Genomic DNA, 24,732 nt, shown 5'->3' on the forward strand with positions numbered 1-24,732 from the left:
CCGGATGTAGACGCGTTTCACGCCAATGAGAGCCGAACAGGAAAAAACGTCATATCCCCTGCGCAAAGCAAAGCAGTATCAAAACAAACATGGCTGCCGACACGGACAAGGCCATCGCAGCATCGCTCTACTCTGTTTTAAAAGACCTGGATATATTGTTGACAGCACAACAAGAAGAGGCTTTAAAACCATAAGTCTGTACCGTACTACACACTGGTTACGTTACTGGCTCCGTTTAGAGAAAAACAATGATAATATTGTCATCAGGTCTGCTCATCGTTTCATTGGTTACTCTGTGCGTGTTTGTCCCGCCCCGCTCAGCCACCAGAACTCAAAGGAGCGCTGCCAGACTAATCGCTTGTATGAATAATACAAAGAGATTAGGATTGATTCCAGGCTACATCTCACCCTGGTTCATACCTGTCAAGTTTTGGATTTGAAAATAAGGGAAATTTTCAAGGCCGAGCCGTCCCACCAACCCAACCAAGCAAGAGTATCCCTTATATTTTCTCAAAATGGTGATATACGATATAAATCTCGATAATTTTATCAAATAAAGTCTGACCAGAAAGACAATTCTGGGTTACATGTGCTGATGCAAAATGCTACACAATGATATTTATTAACAAACAGCTGATCAATATGTGCACTCAGAAATCCATCTAAATGAGCTTTACATGTTGTTTTGAGAAGTAAAAGCAGTGACTCCTAAAACTAGTATTTTGATAGAAAATAAAAAAACTCGATATATCGCCCAGCCCTAACTCCTAAATTATAAAACAGCCTAAATAAAAACATAAATGTGTATATGAAACACGTGTTTATTTAATATACTTACAGTTTATATACAAGTCAACACGTTGCATATTTACTGTTAATTTCATGTTGCTTGTCTTTAAGTTAGACATTAACATCTTATTTTCATTATATATTTTATTATAATTTCTCATGATCACTCATGTGGTTCTCTGGTATTCACTAATGACTTAATAGACACATTTATTACAGACTTTACATCCTTAAACACTTTTTAACTTGTGATTGGCTGATTTTTCATGGTGACTTACGTCGTTCCTTCCGCTGTGGTAGACGTTAAAATCTCAGTTATTAATCTAACCGAATGTGTAACTGTGTCCCATCCTGCTGCTCTTTATGAAGATAAACTCTCTGTCACATTTCACAACGTATTTACACCAGTTCTTTGTTTTTTTCGCTGGAACGTCTTCATTCATCATCTCTTTTCTGAGTTGTTTCCGGATTTGTTGCCGCCATCAGCACTAATCTCGCGTGAATTGCCACCCAGGCGATTTCAGGTGGCAGTTCTCACGAGGCTAATGACGGTTTGGTAAGGCATCTTTTAATTATTATTACATTAAAATACGGGATATTTACGGGAAAATAGTAATACGGGAAGACGGTGGGAAAGAGGGGTAAAATACGGGAGTTTCCCGGCCAAAACGGGATACTTGACAGGTGTGCCCTGGTTTTCGTCAGTCTATTTCCGTCTCGTCCTTTACTTGTTGATGATAATGTCAATCAATTCAGCCACAATTTTAGTCTCAATCAATGACTTCTTTTTTAGTTGTTTAGTTTTCGTTCGCAAAAATAGATTAAATCGGGGCTTTCGCCTTTAATTGGCCAAGTAATGTTGTGACATACATGGAATTTGTCCTCTGCATTTAACCCATCCCCGAGGAGCAGTGGGCAGCCATTTTTGCGGTGCCTGGGGAGCAGTTCGGGGTTAAGGGACTTGCTCAACATCCCACAGTGATGGCCCAGGTGAGGCTTGAACCGGCAACCCTCCGATTACAAGCCCAGCATGTATTTGTGACAAAAAATAATAATGAAAATATTTAGTCAACGAAATTAACACCGCATCTGAAATCTCCAAAGATGAGTTCACCTAAACAGGATGGAGCTAGGGCTGGGCGATATGAACCAAAACTCATATCTGAATATTTTATTCTCAAAATGACGATATACAATATTAATTTCGATATTTTCAACTTAGTCTGACCAGAAAGACAATTCTGGGTTAAATTTGCTGATGCAAAATGCCACATAGGCACATTTATTAACAAACATCAGCACAATATGTGCCACTTTTGCCTATTTCTCCTATAAGGGACAGCACGTGTGAGTGAGTTCTGTAGTGTAGCTTGTTTAGGGGAAGGTCTGGGTTAGGATGCACTCAGTAATCCATCTAACTGCTTTTCATGCTGTTCTGAGAAGTAACAAAAGCAGCAAAGGAGGACACTGTTTGACTGTATTCTATAAATAATATTAAATACTTGTATGATGTGATTTGTACTGTGTAATTGTATAAATAAAAACAAGAAAAAAGATTTATAGATATCATTTTATATAACGCCAAAATAGAAAACTAGCCTTAGATGGAGTTTTCCGTCGTCTTTGTTCGGAGCATCGTTGAAGTGGTGACGAGTCAACACAAACCAACGCAAGAGCCGCTCACACAGTAAAGGTGATTATTTTTTAATCGGATAGAGGGAAGAGGTAAAAAAGACTCCCTGACATTAATAATTCTGCATTTGTGTGAATGTGAGGGACATTCAAGAGTCACAACCCGCTGTACTGTTTAGCACATCGCAATGCGTTACCATGGTAATTAGGACCTGCTCTGAGACCTCAATCATCATTGTGCATATACATTCCTGGTGCATGTGAGTGTGTTTCATACACTTTAAATAATAAATATGATTCAGGTTTTTTTTAATTAATTTTGGATATATCATGTACAATATGTATTTGATACTGTCAGAATTTGCTGCAAAAGAAAATACTGGTGCTTAAAAATCTGAAAAAAAGTCACCAAGCATCAGTGAAATCTAATACAGACTTTAAATTGGTAGCAGCACTGTGTATAGTGGCTCTGTGAGTGTGTGTGTGCATGTGTCTGTGTGTGTGTGTGTGTGTGTCCCCTTGCCTTTTCTCAGTTCAGCAGAACCTCATTAATTCAGCAGAAATGGAAATCATTTCTGCATGTAGTGCACAGAAGACAAAAAGAGATGGAGAGGTAGACGCGCGTGGGGCGGCGGGCCAAAATGAATGCTCAAATTTCTTGATTTTTGTTTGCTGAAATCATCCCGCATTTTTTAAATTCACCCCTGAAAAGAACTGTGAACTGATGGTGTCCCTCACTGAGCGAGCTCTACAGTATTTTAATAGGATTGAATCCCATTTGAATTACAGTGTGATTTACTCTTTTGGTTGTCGACTCCTGGGATTATCACACGACTAATCTCAGTTTTGATTCATTGCGACTTGAATGTTATAAGCTTTACACAGACCCCCCCCCTTAAAGAAAACAGACAGACTGGACAAACAACCAAACCCAAACTGTCCAGATGGATACATTAATAAAAAAGGTAATCTTCCTTATGTAGCAGCAGGGAAGAGCTTCGTCCATCCTGCCATCTTGCAGCCCGTCACTAGAAAATATGAAGCAGACTAATCTGGCCATGCACTGAGGAGATTACAGCATCCCCTGGAACAGTTCAGCACAGAGGAGAGAGGGGCTGCATTTTATTTATTTATTTTTAAATAAAAAGAGAAACAAAGTGGGAATCCATGCCATAGCCATGCAAAGTCAGCTGTTCATAGGGAATCATTCGTTTCTCACTCAGCCTAACAAAGCTATTGCTGGGTGCACGCGCACACACACACACGCACACGCACACGCACACACACACACACACACACACACACACACACACACACACACACACACACACACACACACACAGAGGGAAAGTCAACCTTTTCAGAGGGCAGCAGTGTGCAGTGCGGCGTGCTGGATCCCCATTCCAAATGTCATTTTTACAGTAAAGACCTGACATGGTCAAGACATTAACATATAGTAGGAGGGATATGCAATCATGTGCATGTACAGTGTGTAGGGCAGGGCAATATGGATCAAAATTAATATTTCAATATTTTTTCTCCAATATTTTTAACTCAATGAAGGCTTACCAGAAAGATCTGGGCTTTATTTGCCGATAAAAATTGCCACACAGGCACGATATGTGCTACTTTAAGCTTTTTCTCCGATAAAGGACAGCATGTGTGAGTGAGTTCTGTAGTGTGGCTTGTTTAGGGGAATGTCTGGGTTAGGACACACTCAGAAATACATCTAACTGAGGTTTTCATGCCGTTCAGAGAAGTAGAGAAAGCAGTGACTCTGAAAACGAGCTAGTAAAATAAGAATATATCGATATAGGCCATATTTTAATTTTCTATATCGTCAAAATAGAAAACTCGATATATCTTGAATCTCGATATATTGCCCAGGCCTAGTACACTGAATGCCTATGGAACAAACAGCCATGTCCAAACACTGAATCAAACAAACGTTTAAAAATGCACTCCATCTTTCTGTCTTTAGTGACATATGGTCAGACCCTGGGCTTCTCACACTGTATGGTGCATATATTGGCATTCTAAGTAATGTAGCATTGTGTGTGTTACAAAAGGTTAAATCTGAAAATGTGACCTTGTTTAAAAAAAATAACTTACAATATCCTTAGCAACATTTAACCTCCAACACAGAGAGATCTTTAGTGTTCCTTTGAAGAAACGTTTAAATCTGTGTTTACTAGAGAACATCTGTTGTATTTTTAAAAACATAACCCAGCTAAAAACCCTCCTGTCCTACAGGGGGCGCAAGACAAAATATTTTACTCAACCAATGCACTGATGTAAGATAATCACAAATACTAATGCTTTAACACGTCTTTGGAATATCTGAATGTTTCAGTATAGTTCTATCAGTACACTTTTGTAGAATAAGAACTTTTGTGGGGTGGCAGTAGCTCAGTCAGTAGGGACATGGGTTGGGTACCAGAGGGTCGCCGAGTCAAGTCCCGGTCTAGACCAAAAATCGGAAGTTGTTTTGGTAGCTGGAGAGGTGGCAGGGCACTTCTCGAGCACTGCCGAGGTGCCCTTGAGCAAGACACCAAACCCCAACACTGCTCTGGTGCGCTCCCTTCATTGTAAAAGCAGCCCCACTCTGACATCTCCCCATTAATGCATGTCCACATGTCCTGTTTGTGCATGTGTCTGATTCAGGCCTATGTGTGTGTGAGAAGCATGTTCATAAAAATAACAGAGTGTAATGTAATTTCCCTTCAGGGATTAATAAAGTATTAATAAATCAACTAATATATTAAGGTTTAAAGCAGGAGACTCCAAAATGCTTGGCTGAGACGATGACCTGCTTCAACACACCTGGATATGTTGAGTATCTCCATCAGGCCTTCTGTAGAGCAGGATGTTTCTACATGAATTAGATTCAGGTGTGTTGTGCCTGTTGCTTTCAGGAAATCCCTGCTTTTAAGTGTTCTAAAGCAATGCTGAGAGGAATACAGGCCTAAATGTTTAAACAAATGAGAAACACGCACATGTGGAGATTGCAGTGGGACAGTTTTCCCAAATTCATTAGAATTTTTATTTTTATTTTTTATATTTAATATACAATACATACTTAATATACAAATATTTTAAGTGCCATAAAACGCAGTGACTGTACACAATATATATGAAATAATTTGTTTTTCTACCTCAGGTGTGTAGTATAAGTTTCCAGTGAAATGGTCCCAAACTTTTGAGACTTTAGGTTGGTTCTTCTTCTGTTGCGCAATTCTTCTTCACAATGTAAATGGTGAAGCGACACTGCGCCCAGCAGTTCATGTATGGTACGGCAGCAAAAATGAATTGATGATGATGATGATGATGATGATGATGAATTTATCATGATTTACAACAATAAACGATGCATCGATGCAAATTTTTGTAGTCAACATTATCAATTATGTTACCAATCATTTTTGCATTATTGTATATTACAAAATGTTACACACATTGTGGTTGGCGCAAATCTTGAGACAATTTTTTTCTTTTGCTCTCCCTGGTAAGAATCTCAAACTCCGCCCATGGAGACATGGTGTCATATTTTTGACTAAAAAGGCCAGACAATCAGCGAACCAGAGATGCATCCAAAATGAACGTGCAGCATGTATTGCAGTGATGTGTGACAAAGGAAGGTGCTGGTATGTAATGAAGTCAGGCTGAGGTTATAATGGTGAGGAGCCAGGTGTGGCAGAAGCCACAGAGGTAATCAGTGAGCCAATGGGGAGTCGTTCCACTCACTGCCAACGGGCTGGCAAAGTACCTGGAATAAAAATAATCATTACACTGCATTAAAGTCTCTGTCTGTAAATACACCCTGGACAGCAGTAACGTGTGGCCCTGTGGGCCGCGCCATCAGGACACACGTATGTGGGACACTTCGACACACACGTGTAAAAGAAATGAATTCAAATATCACTCAACGGAAAGTATCTCTGCAAGAAGACTTTGAGCAAAAGCCGCCCATTCATCTTAGCCCTACAAAGGCCACGTTTTTATGAGAGCTTTAATTACGCTTTAATTCAGAATAAAAGGTAAATCCTTTTTAACCGAACCTTATAAACACTTAATTCTGAATGAAAATGGTATTTCCGAATTAAACTTAAATTCGAATTAGGTGGCTGGTTTATTCTGAATTTAATTCCGAAATAAATAATTTCTCGATCTTGTAAACGCTTAATTCCGCTTGAAGTTAATTTTGGTCATTCTGCGCATGCTTGTTCAGTTGTGATGACGCATTGGTGACGACATAATCCAAGATGGCCGTCCGGACATGAGATGAGACTATTTATTTAATAGGAGCCTAAGGAGACATGGATATAATGAAAATAGTGGATGGACGGAAGCATAAACATGCGGACATTCATACGGACTTATTACACACACACGGACATCGGCAAACGAAACAGGCTCCATCGAGGACATGAAGCCTTGCACCAGGACGAGTGATACTAAAACTCAAAAACATACGGGAACATTTCGGAGACATACCAGAAACAGAGTAAATTAGTTTTTTTTCCCCAATAGACGTGATACGTCATGTTCGCCGTCTGTCCAATCTGAACCCTTCCCAACCCCTAGACCTGAAGCGGAATTAAACGAAGCCGAATAAACCTGTTTTCCATGTAAACCTCAATTTGGAATTACTATTACCATGTAAACACAAAGCAGAACACTTTCGTTCCGAATAACTTAAATCGGAATAATTAATTCCGAATTAAAAAACAGTATGTGAACCATGGCCACTGACTACCTTTAACCAGAAACAAACTGCTCTGTAAATATAACTCACCCACCTCAAAGCAAATTCACTGTCCCCCTCTATAACTTTTTAAGTGTTATTTTTGCAAATGAAACCCCAACAGAGGCTCCAATTGGATCTCTGTCACACATTTAATTTGCCTCTCTGTATTGTTGCCTTCGGAAAAAGGGGATTAATTCTGCATTTAGGAGAATTTCCATTGCAAATAAGGCTTTGTAATTGTTTTAGTCCCTAATCCTAGCAGGGTGGGGGGTGGCTCACTGTAATGCAAAGATGGGACAAGCAAACATCTCAAGCAGCCATCTGAGAAAGGTCTCGCTGGTGTCACCACTCCGTTCGATGGGACCCAATGGCATAGATGCCCAGTCAGCATCTTTAGAACACACAGATCTGCACACACTCACACAATACAGTCTTTTCTGTTTGTGAGTCTTTTCTGTTTTAAGAGCCCAGCTGGTGCTTGAAACTGGTGGCCTGGCAGAGAGGTAGCAGACAGCAGACAGAACACACACACACACACTCAGACAGACACACACAGCGTGCCAGAGACACGCTGTGCCGCGCTGTAACGTCTGCCAGCTACAAGCTTACCCACTGCTACACAGAGAGGCTGAGGCAAAGGAGAAAGGGCAGGACGGAGAGCGTGTACAAGGGAGATGAAGAAACCCTTAACTGAAAGAATAAATGCAATCTTTCTCAAAAATAATACATTAAAACAAAATCTGCAATTTTTACATACACACATACACAGAGCTTTGACCTTGTTTGTCCACAGTCCAGTTCCAACCTTGTTTTAATGACATTGATTGATATAAGAAATTGCACAAAAAAGAGAAAAAAACAAACAAACCCTGAACCAAAAAAAACTTCATTAAAGGATCTACAGTATATCATGCTATTTTACATTTTCCAAAGTCAACTACAGCCACATATGGTTAATATTTCACATTTTTCAAAATAAAATACAAATTTATTAAGAAATATGACTTATTTTCTTTCAACGCTGAAGTTGAGGCACACAGTTCCTCTGGAGCGCTGGTGTAGTGTAGAATAAACCTACCGTGAGAGTTTCCTACAACAGACAATGGGCATGCGCACCTGGCAAACTGCGCATGCTCGCCCATCATGTTGAAAAAAGGTAAGAATATTTCCTTAGAAATAGTGTTTATCATAGTAGAAAATATTAAGGCAGCAAAATATTGTACAAATACGTGTAGATATTTACTACGCTATTAGTGCGCATGCACCTGTAGGAAGTTTTCACGCATAGAATTATTTTTCACTACACCGCCTCTCCCCGTTTGAGTGCCGCCCATTTCATGACGTAGCCCTCGAGCCCCGGCGAAGCAGCATGGGCAACATGCCTTTAGCTCCGAGAGAGTGGGCGTGTATGTTCACTGAGGAGGCGCGGTGCTGGCAGCAGGCACTTCTTGGAGGGGGCGGTTCAGACTTTAGTGACGTCACTAAAGTCTGAACCAGAAGGACTGCTCGTTTTTCAGAAGAGGGCAGAGCAGCAGCTCAGAGATGCAGGAAGGAAGATCAATAATACTTTGGGGGTGTTTTTGATAAGGAATGAACATTGTAACAAGGTTAAAAGCTAAAAAAAAAAAAGTTGATTTAGCACAACAAAAGACCTTTAAAGGATTCCACGAAGGTGTGAATTGTAAATAAAAACATAAATTTTATATGCCACGTTTTCAAGTCTTTACAGGATTTCTCAAATTTTCAACATTAAGAAAAAAACTCTTTTCAAGAAAAAGTTGCTAACTTTGACCAAACTCTATTCCTTCATATCATTGCATAGCCCACCTGGATACATTTCTGTGTTTGTAAACAGCGTATGTGGATTGTTACCTCTCAGAAACATGTAATAAAACATGAAGGGGGTTTTGACTAAAGCTAACTTCTGCAGTCATTGTGAACAGTATTGTTGAGTGTGCGAATGCTGTCGCAGAAACACTTCAATGTGATTGCATCACAATGAGAACAAGCTTGAAAACAATTCTTCCACTTAAATTATTTTCATTTTTTTTTTTTTAAATCCATTTTAAGAATAATCAGCATTTGCATATATCCACATTTATTGTGGATGGAAGGGCGGATGGTGCATACAGTATATACATAATCACCACATTTTGCGCATTGTGTATGTTACTATGCATGTGACAATAACGAGGTGGTAATGTTTTCAATGGCGTTGATTTATTTGTTGTCTGTTTGCAGAATTTCACATTTTATCCAAATCTTTAAAAAAATATACATTTTGACCTACTGTAACGCTATTAATGGAAAAATAAATGTCTTACAAGCCTTACAAGTGTGAATGATCTTAGGTTTGAGCATTCTGAGTTCTCTTGTTGTAATATAATCTCTGCTGTGGGTATAATATAAAAGTAGGTGGAGTAAAATACATCATTGTGGGATGAAGCAAGGACTTGATCAGACTTGAACATTCTAATGTTTTCTGAAACTTCTCACTTACCTGGTTCATCGGCCTCTGTTAACGTTTTAGCACGTAGGTTTCCTTCAAGAGGCTTTTACACGTGAAACTAAAAACGACCAAGTTCAAGCTCACCCATGTTCAAATCTGTTCTCACAGGCTCATCACTGCTCTGTTGGTTTGCCAAAAGCAAAGTTCATTCGTGGCCAGTGACATAATACAGCTTGACATTAAAAATCATAACTCTCCTTAAATTTGTCCACTATAGCAGCTCAGATTTGGCTCCGATGGAAAGAATTGTTCCGTATCTCCTGGAGTTACCATCAGGACTGTATGATTAAAGTTTATTTCACTGGGACCTGCCTGACAATCCTTGTAAGCACAGTTACAGTTTCACACCTAATGAGAAACGACAGTAATGGAGCGCTCCACACTTTTCACTGAGAAGTGAAAGGTGAGCGCTAGAAAGCTGGAAAACGTTGACTGAAATCGAACAGCAAGGTTTCACTAAAAATAGATTCATTCACAATAAAACGGTATTTATTTATTCTTTTTAAGATTCTGGTGTTTCACGCTGTGACACATGCTTTTCTGCAATCACTTAAGCAATTTTCGAGCACAAAGTTATGAAAACACTAAGTCAGCACAGGTTGCCAAAGCATAAAAAGCAAAAGACAGTAATTGCAGTAATTTATGCCGTTTTGTGCCTTGCTGTGTGTTTTTTGCACAATGGATGAGTGGATGTGGTTTGGGAGAAACCCTTGTTTGGGAATTTCAAACGTGGAGAGAGAGGGGAGCAGAAAGTGTGTTTTACGTGTCTGTGTTTGTGCGTACATGTCTCAGGTCGGTCTGGGACGCATGACGAGCACCTCGGGCATCAAAGGTCGTCGTCACACTTCTAACGTCTGACAAAGTGCTCTCTTCAATTCTTCAAAATGAATCAGTTACAGAACGACAAATGCGTGATGTCTGAGCGCTGCCTTTTTAAAAAGAAATATTGCACCATAATAAATTCTTTAAAACGACTAAAGCGAGACAGAATTGACATTCGCTGAGTTATTCTGGGAGAGATAAACAAACGCCTAAAGGAGTTCTGACTATTTTCAAATTCCAGTATTCATTTAAAGCATTGGTTTGAATTTTATGGATGATGATGTTGCAACTAAGAGGGTATTCACGGGTAACTGGGTTAGGCAAATTAAACGCGACTGGGTTGGCAATCTGCATACAAGGAGGGAAAGTAACTGCTCCAGGGTTTGACTTCCACAATAACTTTACTGTTGCAGATTAATGGCATTTTCTGCTGCCCTCGCTAACGGGATGCGTTGCACAGCTTTGAAAAACAAACAGAAGATGAATTAGGAAACGTTTCGATTTGAAAACAGACGCCTCTGATACATGTCGTTGCTCCTTCTTTCAGACCCGAGTTCTCTCAGTCACACATCCTTCCATCCCTCTCCCGAGTCTCCATCTGTCCCCCTCGGTTTCTTTCTCCGTCAAACACAGATCCGAGAGCTCGTGTTCGAGATCAAAAGCTAAACCGCAGCTCAATTTAAGCTCGCCCAGAATGAACCTGGAAAGAAGGCAATCATAAACAATATTTGATCCTCTGCATCTGTCACTTTCAAAACTCCAGACCGAACACACTTGCAGATACAGACAACTTGAGGGCAGCACTTTTCAGGCTTTGTTGCCTCCCTCAGATGGAGAAAGGTATACACGGACCGGCCTTTTTTTTTTTCATTTAGACTCTAACAACGGTAAACAATGCCACACAAAGACAGCGTCCTCTCGCTCAACGCCCGTCTGCCTGCAGCCTATACTCCACGTATTGTTTGATATTAAAAGACAACACAGGCGTGAAAGAAGAGGAGGCGATGGTGGCAGGAAAGGTAGTGAGACGGACAGCAGCGGAGAGACAGCAAGCTGTGTGTGTATGTGTGTGTGTGTGTGTGTGTAGGATATATTTAAACTGAAAACAGGCAGGAGAATCTGTATTAGGATGATATCACTGTGCCAATGCTGACTCCATTCCTCCACTCTCTCTCTCTTTCCACTCCTCATCCCTCCATCCATACCTTCTCTGCCTATATTATGGATGTTATTATTATTCCAGCATGTCGTCATGTCGCCCCCGCTTTTCTCCTTCCCCCGAGCAAGGAAGCGGGCACCGCTGGCACCCAGCCAGATTACCCAATCAATCTCCTGTGAGAGCGAGGCAAAAGGAATAAGGGGGAGGAATAAAGAAAGAGATCGTAGTACAGAGAGGGAAGGAAAGAAAGAAAGAGCAGCAGGAAAGGGGGGGGGGGTTGGGGAGGGCGGGAATTGTTGTTGGCAGTGAAAAAGACCTGAGAGCAATTGAGGCAGGAAAAACAGTGCGAGATGAGTAAATTTCGTCTTTGATAAAAAGGACAGGGACAAAGGCGGCTTTAAAAGGGACGTTTGGTGTTTTTTTTTAAGTGGGCCTGTAGGGTTAAAGTGAGCCACGGGGCGTGAGCACCTGGTTGGAGACACAGTGAGTCGCGACGAATGGGAAACACACACAAAAATCATACGCACACACACACACACACACACACACAAGGTTCAGACAAAGGCTTGGTGATCAACGGTTGTTTACAGAGACAACAGCTCCTCCCCTCGTGCCACCTGTTACTGTGGTGGAGACTAGAAATGTTTAACCCTCTCAAAGAGTCCCCAGGCAACAGCCAACAGTGCACCTCCATCTATCTACTGTCTACACACAGCAGGCACAGGGCCCAGCAGATTAGCACCACAGCACCTCTTTAACCACCCTCACTCGTCAGCTTTAGGCCCATTCCTCAATTAATGAGACAAATGAGCGAAAACACACCGCTCCCCCTATTTGTTCCACTTATACACAACAATAGTGCATCAACACCTTTTCATCAGCTACAACTTGTTTGGAATCAAGTGCCTCGTGCATCAATTAGCCTTGGCCAATCATGGCCATGTCACCTGTTTATGCTCCTGCTTCCACTCTTGTACTATGCCATCCAATGCAGACCTTGAACACACCGCGAGAGTTAAAGATTGAAATACGCTCGTTCACGCATCTCCCATTATCTAACAAACACAATGTCAATAAGGTACTAATTAAACACACGTCATTCTTTATGCTTCGCTACTTTTCCCACTTCGAAGACATACAATTTATGGACACATTGGTTCCTTGTTTACATGTAAAAAACAGTGTTTATTGTGTAAATTAACCATAATGTAAAAGATGATTTAGTATTTATAGTGGCATTGCTTAATGGTCTTTTTTTTTTTTAGAGCTTTTTATTTATGGAACAAATTTCCTAGGGACCTGAAAGACATGTCAGCTTTATGCATATTTAAAAATCTTAATGTATATACAGTTTCTAACTGTCTTTAATTTTTTTTCTGTTCTTGCAAGTACTAGAATCTTGATTTTTTTTTTTTTTTGTGGACCCCAGGAAGATTAGCAACTACCATGGTGAAAGCTAATAAGGATCCAATGGACAAATGAACAAAAAATAAAAAAAACAAATAAACCTATAAGATAAAGTTAAATGAACAGGTGTGTTGCTTTACAAAGGGCACAAATGGTGCCTTAAACCTGTCAGCAGGTGATTTATAGCTGACTATCTATTATGAGCAGTAAATGCTCAACTAGCTGCTAGCACACAGTCACAATTACGGTTTGATATACAGTACAATGTCATTTTTTTCTTTTTTTGAACCAAAAGCCACTACTGTAGACCACATGGGACTCTGATCAATGTATGATTATCTAAAACAATGAAAACGTTTGTAACAGAGGAACAGTTGACCTGCTGTTATTTACAACCAGTACAGACGTCACTCTTCTGTGCCAAATGTAATATCATTAACATTCAGCATTAATAGTGCAGGGAGCCCTCCGACATATTATATCATGTTTTAAAACAAATATCTAAACATACTCATCAATACAGCAATTAGATCAGACCATGTACGCTCAGGAACTCTCCATTAGCTCCATGAAAATGGAGGGTTCGAGTGATGATGATTATTAATGTTAACGGTTTGCATGCTCTGCAGTAGTCTTTGAAAAATGGTGTTACACTTTTAAACTTCTTTTCTTTTTCTTTCTTTACAATGAAGAATCCGTCAGAGAATATTAAATATGAACCTGGAATATTCCAAAGCTGGTTTGTTTCAGTACAAAACAGGTTGGCTTAACATTTCCATTCATAATTTATCAACAAGTTGTTTTATCACCTATTTAGAAGAACAAACTACCTGTTCATTTTTCCTTTGGTTTGTGATCAAAGTGCACAAGTAGGAATGAAACACCACTTCCTCATGACCTATTTTTCTGACAATAAGCCACTCAGTGAAGGAAGCACTTGTGGCACTAATTCTGTGACACTGCTCGGGTGGTGAACTTAGATTGGCATGAATCACAGATGTTCAGGGTTACGACCTCTGGCTGGGGTGAAGCAAAACGTCTGCAACAACAAGGCTGAGTGTATCACTTCCTGAAAGACTGTTTGTCTGTGATTGCGAGTGTGTGCACGTGTGTGTGTGTCACAGCTCAGGGAAACAGAGGTTCATTCTTCTGCCCCCTCTAATGTGAACAACAATGTGTGTGAGTGTGCGCCTTCTTCATCACAGGGCTCGTGAGCTTTAATCATTCACGTCGAGTTACTAAAGATGTGCCATGTTCTTATAATCAAACGCATTTCTTCAACAAAGTGCTCTTTTGAAGAACATCCAAAATCTTGCAGAAAAAAGGGACCACGAGATGTGTCGCTCTCTTTTAGGAAATAAACATGATTAAAAGGCATCATGAGGAGGAAGGACAGAAAAACAACAGCGACAATTAAGACAAAACAAGCCCACTCTAGTTTACAGAGGTACCAGACTTGAGGCTGTTCCAATAATACAGCATCATCTCATGTAATTTGAGTGTGTGTCTTATTTGCATGAGTGTGGGTATGTGACATGCACACACGCAGTGGCTAGAAGGGGGGATGTTTGTGTGTGATGGAGAGTGTCAGTGACAGCAGAGTCACCATTCAGGGCTGAAGCCAACCAGCTATCCTGCTAGTCAGAGACCTTCAATTCTGGGAGTGTGGCCAGGCCTTCAATCCCACCACATTCCCCTGGATTAGCTGTCAACCAGTCCCAAAAACCTGAGGATTAGCACATCATCTCCCATTATCTTCCCCAAACTGAAGAATCCACAATGTCCATATCATTGCTCTCAATGGGGGCCAGAAGGATAGAACCGAGTAAGACGGAACTAAAAAATTGTCCCAAATTGAGCCAACAAGAAGCGAGCCAAACGAAAACTGTGTCCAAGTCTGTTGTCAGGATCAATGTTGCTTAGCAACCCCCACTAGATGTAGGAAACAAATAAGATATGTTTCTAAGTATCCGTTTAATGGGCTGGCGTTGATGTCTTCTCATTGTTACCAACCTCAAATCAACAGCAAAGCTGGTGCAGAAAAATCCAAACAAACTAAATTATCACACGCACGCACGCGCACACACACACACGCACGCGCGCACACACACACACACACATTTCCCTTTCACTATTCCTGTTGAGCGACACACAGAGCGGAGTGTGCGACTCCTGGGAAACTTGTTGTTTTTCACTCTGTGATCCAGGCGCACTCGGGGGAATGAAGGAGCCGTTATCAGCAAGGGGCCGTGATGGAGACTCGATCAGGCCGTCGGTCTGCAGGGATCGGGGAGCCAGTTAATCAGAGACGGACAGAACCGTCATCACCCCGGGGATTCACACACCTTCACCCAACACACACTCTTTCTCTGTCACAGTCACATGCACACTGCACAATAAGAAAAGCACAAGCACTAGTTTCACTGACTGAGTCTCAGCCACAACTTCTGCGCAGCCATGTCAGACTTTCCTTATAAACACTCCAGTGACTGAAACCCTGAGGTCTACATCTACAGCCTGTAGTGGATATGTAATGATTTATGTACCTGCTTATCTCTACAGCAGAGATTCTATCACAGCAGGGCCACAAAAATATGTTTGTCTGATCCAAGGGCCACATTATCAACATTCATGTCAGCATTTAGACAATGACCAATCTGAGCCTTACTACTACACAGGAGTGTTTTTGAATTCATTTTTTCTATTTTTTTGTCAATAGGGCACATTTTTGTGGCCTTTTTGTATGTTTTTTAAGTCATTGTGTGTTTTCGTTATATCTTTCGTGTTATTAAATTCATTTTGTGTATAAGTGGTTGTTCAGTGCGTCTTTGTTGTCATTTTGTGTGTTTTTACGAGTCACTTTGTGTACTTTTCTTGACATTTTGTGCATTTTGCTGTCGTTTTCTGTCTTTCTGGAGTTTTGTGTGCTGTGTTGAGCTTCATATTACTTCCAACTTCATGAATTGCAATTTTGTTTTGGGGGCCGGCAGGCCGCACAAAATTAGACTGAGGGGCCGCCAGTTGCCTATGTCTGCTCTACAGGGTCAGGTATTTTTGCATGGTGTCTATCACGGCTCACATTAGGCACAAAGAAAGGGCCCACCCTGTAGCAGATGCTAGTCCGACACAATTCAGACAAGCACATAGACTTTGTTGCGTCGTTTAAAGACTCCATTAAACCATTCTTGTTATTGGATTCGGGGGAGAACATGCAAAGTCCACACAGAAAGAAACATTTCAGTGAATATTTGAAATGAGATTTCTGTTTTTTTTTTTTACACTATACAGATACTGTACAGTTGGTCACCTAAGCTGTTATTTTCCTTCATCCTTGTTTGTTTACCACTCGCATAAACCATAGAAAGCAGAACTGAGTCAGAAATATATGCAGTTGCAAACCAACCTAAGCAAAAATACAAGTGAATTAAAAGAAAGCCACTACAAAACTCAAACACAAACTATATGTCAGTGTGAGAAAATGTAGCAATGCACTGTTTTAAAGGGTACAACACTGTGAAAGCAATGTTGTATTGTATATTTTACCCCCATTACACATTGGAGGTGTAACCACACTTTGTCCAATGAGTCAAAAAACATGGCAGGAACTCCGTCTGCAGGGCAGGGCCGGATTTACGGAGCAAAAAAAAAAAAGAAACACTTTTAAAATGTCTCTAGCACACCATCAGAATTTAAATCTCAGGGTTCAGTCGTATATTGAGCGAGCCGGCTGTCAAACTGGAGCTGTTAAAGAGCTGACGTGCAGGTATCCAGCTGGCCTACCTCTGGAGAAAGGTGTAGGAAATTATATGGCATTTAGATTAATTAGACACAGTTGTCAGATTTAATTAACTACTAGGTTTAATTAACCATGTAATTAATCTTATCGTTAACACGTGCACGCACACACATACAAAGGCACGCCGACATAAACATGAACTAATGCGCGCGCACACACACAGACCCACTGCACATGCACAACAAACGTAACGTGTCCAGCTGACAAGTGCTCGTGCACTCGCACTCAAACCTTCTTAGAGAGTTCAGCTGAATGGGTGAGTGTCTAACAGCAGAAACAGCCTCAACTTAAAAATAGCACTTTATAATCATTTCAGCATGAACTTTTGCTCAGGTGTAGCCGTAATCTCACAGTCTGAGCAAACTGCACAGTCAACATGGAAACAATGAGGTAATCCTTGTTCAAATATGTACCAGGCAACAAGCCGCAGATATCTAATATTCACAGTACATTTCAATAAGAGGAGAAGAAGAGGAAGATGACAAAAAAGGAAAAAGTCCCACAACTGACTAGTCAGCAAGTGCAAGAGAATGAAGAAGAAGAAGAAGAAGAAGGCGACCGTGACTCAGGTGGTAGAGGGTCGACTTCTGATCGAGAGGTTGGGGGTTCGATCCCAATACCTGACTATGTGTTGAAGTGTCCTTGGGCAAGACACTGAACCCTAAGTTGCTCCCAGTGGTCGACTAGCGCCTTGCATGGCAGTCCTGTCCCACTGGTGTGTGAATGTGAGAGTGATTAGGTGAATGAGCTGATATGTAAAGCGATTTGAGACTGCTTCAGTGTGGTGATAAAGCGCTATATAAAATCAAGTCCAAGAAGAAGAAGAAATTCCTTGCTTGAAAAGGTGAACATGTTGATAAGTGTCATCTTTATTTTGCCACTCAGATGTTTACCAGTTTGTGTGTTGTGTTTATGTGTGAGTCAATAAGTTACACAAGGCTGAGACCTTCAACGTTCATTGCAGTCATTCTCAAAGCCTTGGCTCTTCTGTATATGGCGTATTGTGTATTTCCATGTTGTGTGAACGTCTGTGTTAATGTGCCTGTGCCACCATCCAGCTGCTTTATGTGATTAACTATTAAAGAGGGACCAATAAATAGCCAGGCAGTGCTCTGAACTTTCACCTCAGATAAAACAAATTCACGAGGACCAGGGACGGTCGATGTCAATGTTTGGGCGAGTGCGTAACATTGCATCTGCAGGAAGAGCCCAATGCAGGAATATTCAGTGAAACGTTGCAGAATGACACAAAGACTATAAAAATATGGGGCACCAATTGTAAAGTAACTTTTCACAACATTTAGCAACAAACCAGGTTAAAAAAATGGATGTGAATTTTTTTATGATACTTTTGACCAGATTTACAGCAACGTTTGAGAAATTTGTGATATTTACTTTTCTCGTAAAAATATAATGTCATTGTTAAATGCAAATGTTGAATCTAAATCTAAATATTAAATCTAAATATCAAAAGTTAAATGTGGAGCGCAATTACTCTTTCTGAATAAACCGCGGATAGCACAGATTTTTTTTTGGTACTTCCAGTGATTTTGCATAATAGCGAAATATTTAGTTTCACCTGTGATATTTAGATTTGGATTTAGACTTAACATTTAGATTTAGATTAAACATATTATATTAAGATTTAGATTAAACATTGACATTATATTTTTACAAGCAAAGTAAACATATGGTTAAAGGTATCATTAAAACCTTTTTAAGGTGGTTTGTTGCTAAAAGTTGCTCTTTATTTTAGCATGTGCAACTTTACAATCGGTGCCCCATATAAAAAAGTTGAAGATGGAAGTACGTGGGCTTTCCCATGAAATATAGAATTTTCTTTTTTTTATCTTGCTATTTCAGACATCTGTCTGCTGTAAGAACCATGTGAAACAGGCTTTAGCACAAAGAGCAACACACAGACATGAGGAAACAGTGGCGTGTTAAAGCAAGAACCAGCAGAGTTAACTAGGGCCAAAGAGTCCCTCATTTCAAAAACATTCAAATTTTGTCGCGTGTGTGCGTGTCTGTGTGTGTGTGTGTGTGTGTGTGTGTGTGTGTTGACAAGCATGTGTGAAGTGCACCAATCAGCTAGGAATCGAATTGCACTTCTGCCCTTTGTGCACGGCGGGAAGGTTGGCTGAGTAGACTCACATAGTCATGGAAAGCCTTGGCCTCGCTGGAATGTTCGCACGTCTCCCTACGGTCCGGGGCAGCGCAGTACAGGTCCCAGAATACACTGCAGACAAAGACACAGATGCGCTGTTAGACATTTCAGAAGCACATCATGTTCCTGGTTTGTGTTGTAATAATGAGTTAGAAGATCACAGGTTGGAAAAAGTGGAAATTCACGAGTCATGGGTCGAAACTTAAAAAGGACGTCACTTCTTTACAGTGGATCCAGTTCACAGGCAAAAAGGAATAAGAAAGCTGGATTTTTAATTTGTAGAGGATTTGTTATTGCTGTATGGTGCCTTCTATTCAGAGTAAAACCAGGGGCATCCATCCATCCATCCATCCATCCATCCATCCATCCATCCATCTTCTGCCGCTTATCCGTGGGGGCAAAACATTGGTATTTTAGGCCTTTATGCACAATAATTCTTCAGTATTAATTTAGTGTTTAGGCGATAAGAAGAAGATTTTGAAGCCTGCATCAATAGAACCAACAAAATGTCAACACAATATGGTAGTGTATGTTACACTACTAGCACAAAGATTGATTCTCCTTCACTGGAAGAATAAAACTCCTCTGGCATTACTGAACAAAGTGACCAAACTTTTATAAGACGAGAAAATACAATTTCTACTTAGAGAAAAGTTAAACATTTTCTATTGGATCTGGTAACCTTTTATAGACTACTTTAATAACAACAATTAGCCATAAAAAAAAGCTATCAAACAATGTCTTATTCACTCCCCCCCCTTTTCATTCTTTTTTTTTTTTTTTTCTACTTTATTTTGTTTTATTTTTACTAGTTTTTGTATCTGGGTACTATGAGTGCAATGCTAATGGCGCATTCACACCAAACAGCTGTACATTCGCAATATATGGTAGACGCGTTTTGAAGCTTTTGGCGAGGCGGGTGCTTTTGTGTGCGTCCGGCGCCTCCAACGCGACCGACGCTGGAGTTGGGATTGTTGAACTTTCGGGGCGTATCGCGGCACGTCAATCAATCAGGAGCGTTCCTCAACCGTGACGTATTTAGAATACTGAGAGAAAAAAAAACCTAACCGGAGGTGAAGACAGATGGACAGGCACTCTTCTGCTGTAATAGAGCACCTGTAGTTAATGGCCTGGTAGGAGATGTGAGCGCCGATGCGGGTCAGCAGGTCGTCAAACTGAAAGCAACTCTCGTCCGACCGCAGCTCTGGTGAATCTAGAAAAGGCGCCGAGACACAAATAAAGCCAAGCCACTCTCTTGATAATGTTGAGTCGGTGAACAGGAGTCGGAGGCGGCGTGTTCAGCAAGGATCAGCAGAGATCAATGTTTGCGTTGACGGCCTGACGTCATTGTCAACAAGGACTCTGATTGGCTTTCGCGCCTGCGCATCACACAAAACATTCGCGGGAGTTCAATGCCGCGGCCAACGCTCTTGAAGCGTGGATCAAACCGCACGCCCAACAGGGGAAGAATCCTAAAACTTGAAAGAAAAAGAGTTTGAAAAAGAAAAAGAAGAAGAACATTTTTCTTTTTTTATTGCACTTTTTACATAAATTATTTTATGTCTGTGGAATGAAACAGTTGCTATTAATGCACTTTAGTTTCAATTGAAAATCAAGCAAAATGGATATTATTTATTGAAACTTTAAACTGTTAAAGCAGTTATGGTGGATCCCACTTTTACTACCAGTGATGGAAGTGGGGAGATCTAATGATCTGCACAGCAGGTTATCTTCTCAATAGTAACACTCATATCAGCAGGGTGCTTCAGTTGAGTGCGTTGCATTCGTCACAATTCTTTGACACGTTATTTTTAACTGCATTATTGCATGACTATTTCTCATTGGCTTTTTATTTATTTATTTGTTTTAATGACGGTTAACTGTACAGCTTCAGAAGATCTTCCCATTATTTACACACTCCAACAGTCGTTTTTCATGCTGTTCCCAACAACACAAGCAGAAAAGCTGCTCCGTCTGTTAGATCCTATCAAATATTTAGAGACTGGTCCCAAATGTTTGCCTTAACATCAACACTTTGTTGGGCTCAATGTTGGGTATAATAATTACACATTCATCCATCCACCCATCCATCCAGACTGACCTTTGAATTTGAATCTGATATCAGTTGAATTTTTGTCCATCTACCAGACTGACGAAACTGAACTTTGACTCTTGGTTTCAGTGAAAACTGCAAGATCAGCATTACAATTGTGCTGTGCAGCCTGTGAATCGACTCCCTAAATGAGCTTTAACAGACCTCCACCTTCACGACCTGCAGGTTATTGACCAATCAGCTGTGATTACACTACTTACTGCCCAATTCAACGCACTCATATTAGTTAATTAGACCAATCCCACTCCTCCAGGGCAACAAGGGCCAACAGGTCCCACTCCAAACGGGCCCTTAATTACTGCATTGAAATTAAGTACTCGCTAAGCCGGGCCACATTAGGGAGAGGGCCGAGTGCAAAATATTGATTTTTACGGACAGATCCTGTTTAATAACACATGAACAGACACATAGGCATGCAGGCAAGTACACGTGCAAACAAGTGGTATACATCTAATGAAAATGTAACTGATTATAATAATTTAATTAAGTTGAAATGTGTAATAATTGCTTTTGTTTTCACACAACAACAACAACAACAACAACAACAACAACAACAAACATTGGCAAATGTAGGATGTGAACCATTAAAGGTATTGTAGACGATGTTATTTGGGCTTCAACCTCCGGGTGGACCATCTTAACTATTGGTCCTCCTAATTGTCAATCATTCTGATGATATGTTTACGTAAGGCCGTCGTACGTGTTCGTGCTCATGCCCGGTGTGCATCGGGTCCTTTGAAAATGGATTTTCACTTACTGGTGGTGAGAGTAAACAGAGCTGTGCACGAGGAAACCTGGGCTCGTGCACGCTCTCTCGCACAACTAGGCGTTCCCTCTTGAGCGGGTATAGTTTTGCGCATGCGCAGAGGGCGTTTCTTTTCTAAATTTCGGGAAAATCGTCCTCGATACCAGCGATTCTCAACTGGTGGGTCAGGACTCAAAAGTGGGTCGTGGACCTGTACTGGGTGGGTCGCAGACAGCTGGTAAAAAAAAAAAAAAAACTGAATGTCGCTCATGTTGGACTTGTCTTTTATTCTGAAAGAAACTTTTCTTTTGACAAGCATGCTGTGAAATGCATGTTGCAGAGGAAAATACATAGATTTATATTTTTAAATATATATGTGTGTTTTCAACAGATATTTGGTTGGTTGAAAACATTTTTTTTTTTAAAAAAAGGTCGCAATGTAATGACCGTGGGAAAATGTGGGTCCCAGGGTGAGACCAGTTGAGAACCCCTGCTCTATACCTTTAAGACTTCAAAGTTTTGGCTTTGTTAAAGTCCAGTCTGTTGTCACCAAAAATGTTACATATTTGAATAAATAACCAAAAAGTCTTTCAAAAATAAAGTGCACAAAGAATCTAACACAGGTTTAGAAAATTTCAGCATCAACATAAGAGAACTGCTGAATGAATTGAACCTTGAACATTCAAATCTCTTTAAAGCAGAATAAAAGTGAATTCCTCTTTAAACTCACCATGTAAACACTTAAATCCGAGCTAAGTGGCTGGTTTATTCCGTTTTTAATTCTGAATTAAATAATTACTCTTTCTTGTAAACACTGAAATTGCTTAAATCCGCTTCAAGTTAATTCCGGTCGTTTTACGATTGAGCGATTTGCGGCGATGACGCTCTGGTGACGACATAATCCAAGATGGCGGCGGCCCGGACTCCAGCCAAGACTATTTAACAAGAACCTTAAAAGACATGGATATAATGAAAAGAGAAGATGGACAGAAGCATAAACATGCAGACTTTCACACAGACTTATTAAACACACACATGGACCATGGTAAACACGGTAAACGGAACAGGCTTCATAGGTTTATCACTTTACCAGTTGTTAGAGCTACTATCTTTACCAGGGAGCAAATATTTATTCCTGGTTATTGTTTTCCAGAGGTTTGCTGGGCTTTTTACTGGTGATTAGTTCCTATCTCTCTTCCGCTCCATGGTCCAAACTGAAACCGTGTGTTATTGTCAAGCTGCTGCTTCAAAACTACAATCAAAATAAAGGATGAAAAATGTTCTCATGTGTCGTATTCTGTGTTATAGCCGACAATAAAAGGTTTGTTGTGTTTTTCCCAATAGACGTGATACGTCACGTTCTCCCACTGTCCAATCAGAGCCTTCCCAACCCCCAGACCAAAAGCGGAATTATATAAAGCAGAAAAAACCGGTTTTCCACGTAAAGCTCAATTTGGGAATTAGTATTTCCATATAAACACAAAGCAGAACACTTTAATTCCGAATGATTTAATTCGGAAGAACAGATTCCAAATTAAAAAACATAATGTAACCGTGGCCAGTAATGGAAATAGGGCAGCATTTATTAGCTCCCATTTAGCGATGGCCCCTGTAACTTTGTTGTGAGTTTAGCTGGATATTGGCCCTTGATCTGTTCGTTGACTGCAGTAGAGACTCCTGCTGGAGAAACCTAACTTTAGTTGCTACATTTTCAGATTTTCACTTGCAATTTCTTGACAATGCTAATTGTTACTGGTTTGCTTAAGTTTCCCTGTTTTGTATTGTACATTTTAAAACAAAGATTAAAAAAGCGATTGCTATTTTTCCTTAATGAACTAATACAGAAAATAACACAACGCATTAACGTGATAATATTCACAGTTCTAGTGCAAACTTTACAAGATGTTTGAGGTTAAAAATAATCCCTCATTTTCAATGAGAAATTTAGCACCGAGTAAAGTCAAACAATGAAACTGCTTAAATAACCTGCGGCACATTGTGCCAACATCCTACAGTGTAAGAAGTGAAAAAGGTCTTTTATAAAATTATTTAAGGATTAAAAGACAGACTCTGTGCCCTGAGGCCTTGAGCAGGCTCTGGGGTTCCTTTCAGACAAGCAGGGCACAGAGGAAGAGTGAGAGACTGTGTAAAGCTGCTGAACACATGGTGTGTGTGTGTGTTGGGCTGCCCTTCTGTCACTTGACAATAAAGCCAGTGTAGATTATCATATCTATCTGTTGGTGCTAAAGAGATTGCTGCTCTGTCACAGCAGCGAGGAAGCACAACCAACGCAAATCCAATCAGATTTCAGGGAAATGAAATGGGACGCGGGTTATAGTTTGTTACGGGGAAAAACAGAATAAGGTGCAGGCGCAAGTTGTAAAGGGGGTGTAAGGTGATCTAACATCTAACATCTCCTGGCCTGTGAAGTCGGAAATATATTGAAATTTGAACAGCTGACCTGCATCTGGCTGGGCCATAGGAGGAAACCTCATTCAGTGTTTCTCTACATAATCTGCAGCTGCATCACTAGTGGATGAAACTAAAGACAGAAAGTAGGGCTGGGAAAATAATCTATTTAATTGATTAATCAAATTTGTAGATAATAACTATTTTCATTTTGTAAATTCAAGTAAAAAATAATAATAATAATAAATTAAATATATACTGTATTTTTCGGACTATAAGGCACACTTAAAATCCTTTAATTTTCTCAAAAATGAACAGAGCGCTTTATGTATGAATTAATATATCAAAATGCTTTAATACAACTTTGGTAAACAATGAAGCTGAACCGCTTGATGAATTTTTGGTGCTTCAGGGCTACCGTAGTGTTATGTACCGGC

General features: G+C 40.3%; 1 protein-coding gene across 4 annotated transcripts in view; it reads right to left on the reverse strand.

Moving 5' to 3' along the window:
• ssbp4 (single stranded DNA binding protein 4) overlaps nt 1-24,732 on the reverse strand; it is a 144,865-nt gene that overhangs the window by 78,066 nt on the left and 42,067 nt on the right. For all 4 annotated transcript variants that reach the window (XM_028444412.1, XM_028444415.1, XM_028444413.1 and 1 more), the window contains exon 4: nt 19,016-19,100. In XM_028444412.1, coding sequence (XP_028300213.1) covers nt 19,016-19,100 — 85 coding nt within the window. The remainder of the gene's footprint in view (nt 1-19,015; nt 19,101-24,732) is intronic.

This window comes from Gouania willdenowi, chromosome 4 (assembly GCF_900634775.1).
Source record: "Gouania willdenowi chromosome 4, fGouWil2.1, whole genome shotgun sequence".
Lineage (NCBI taxonomy): Eukaryota > Metazoa > Chordata > Actinopteri > Blenniiformes > Gobiesocidae > Gouania > Gouania willdenowi.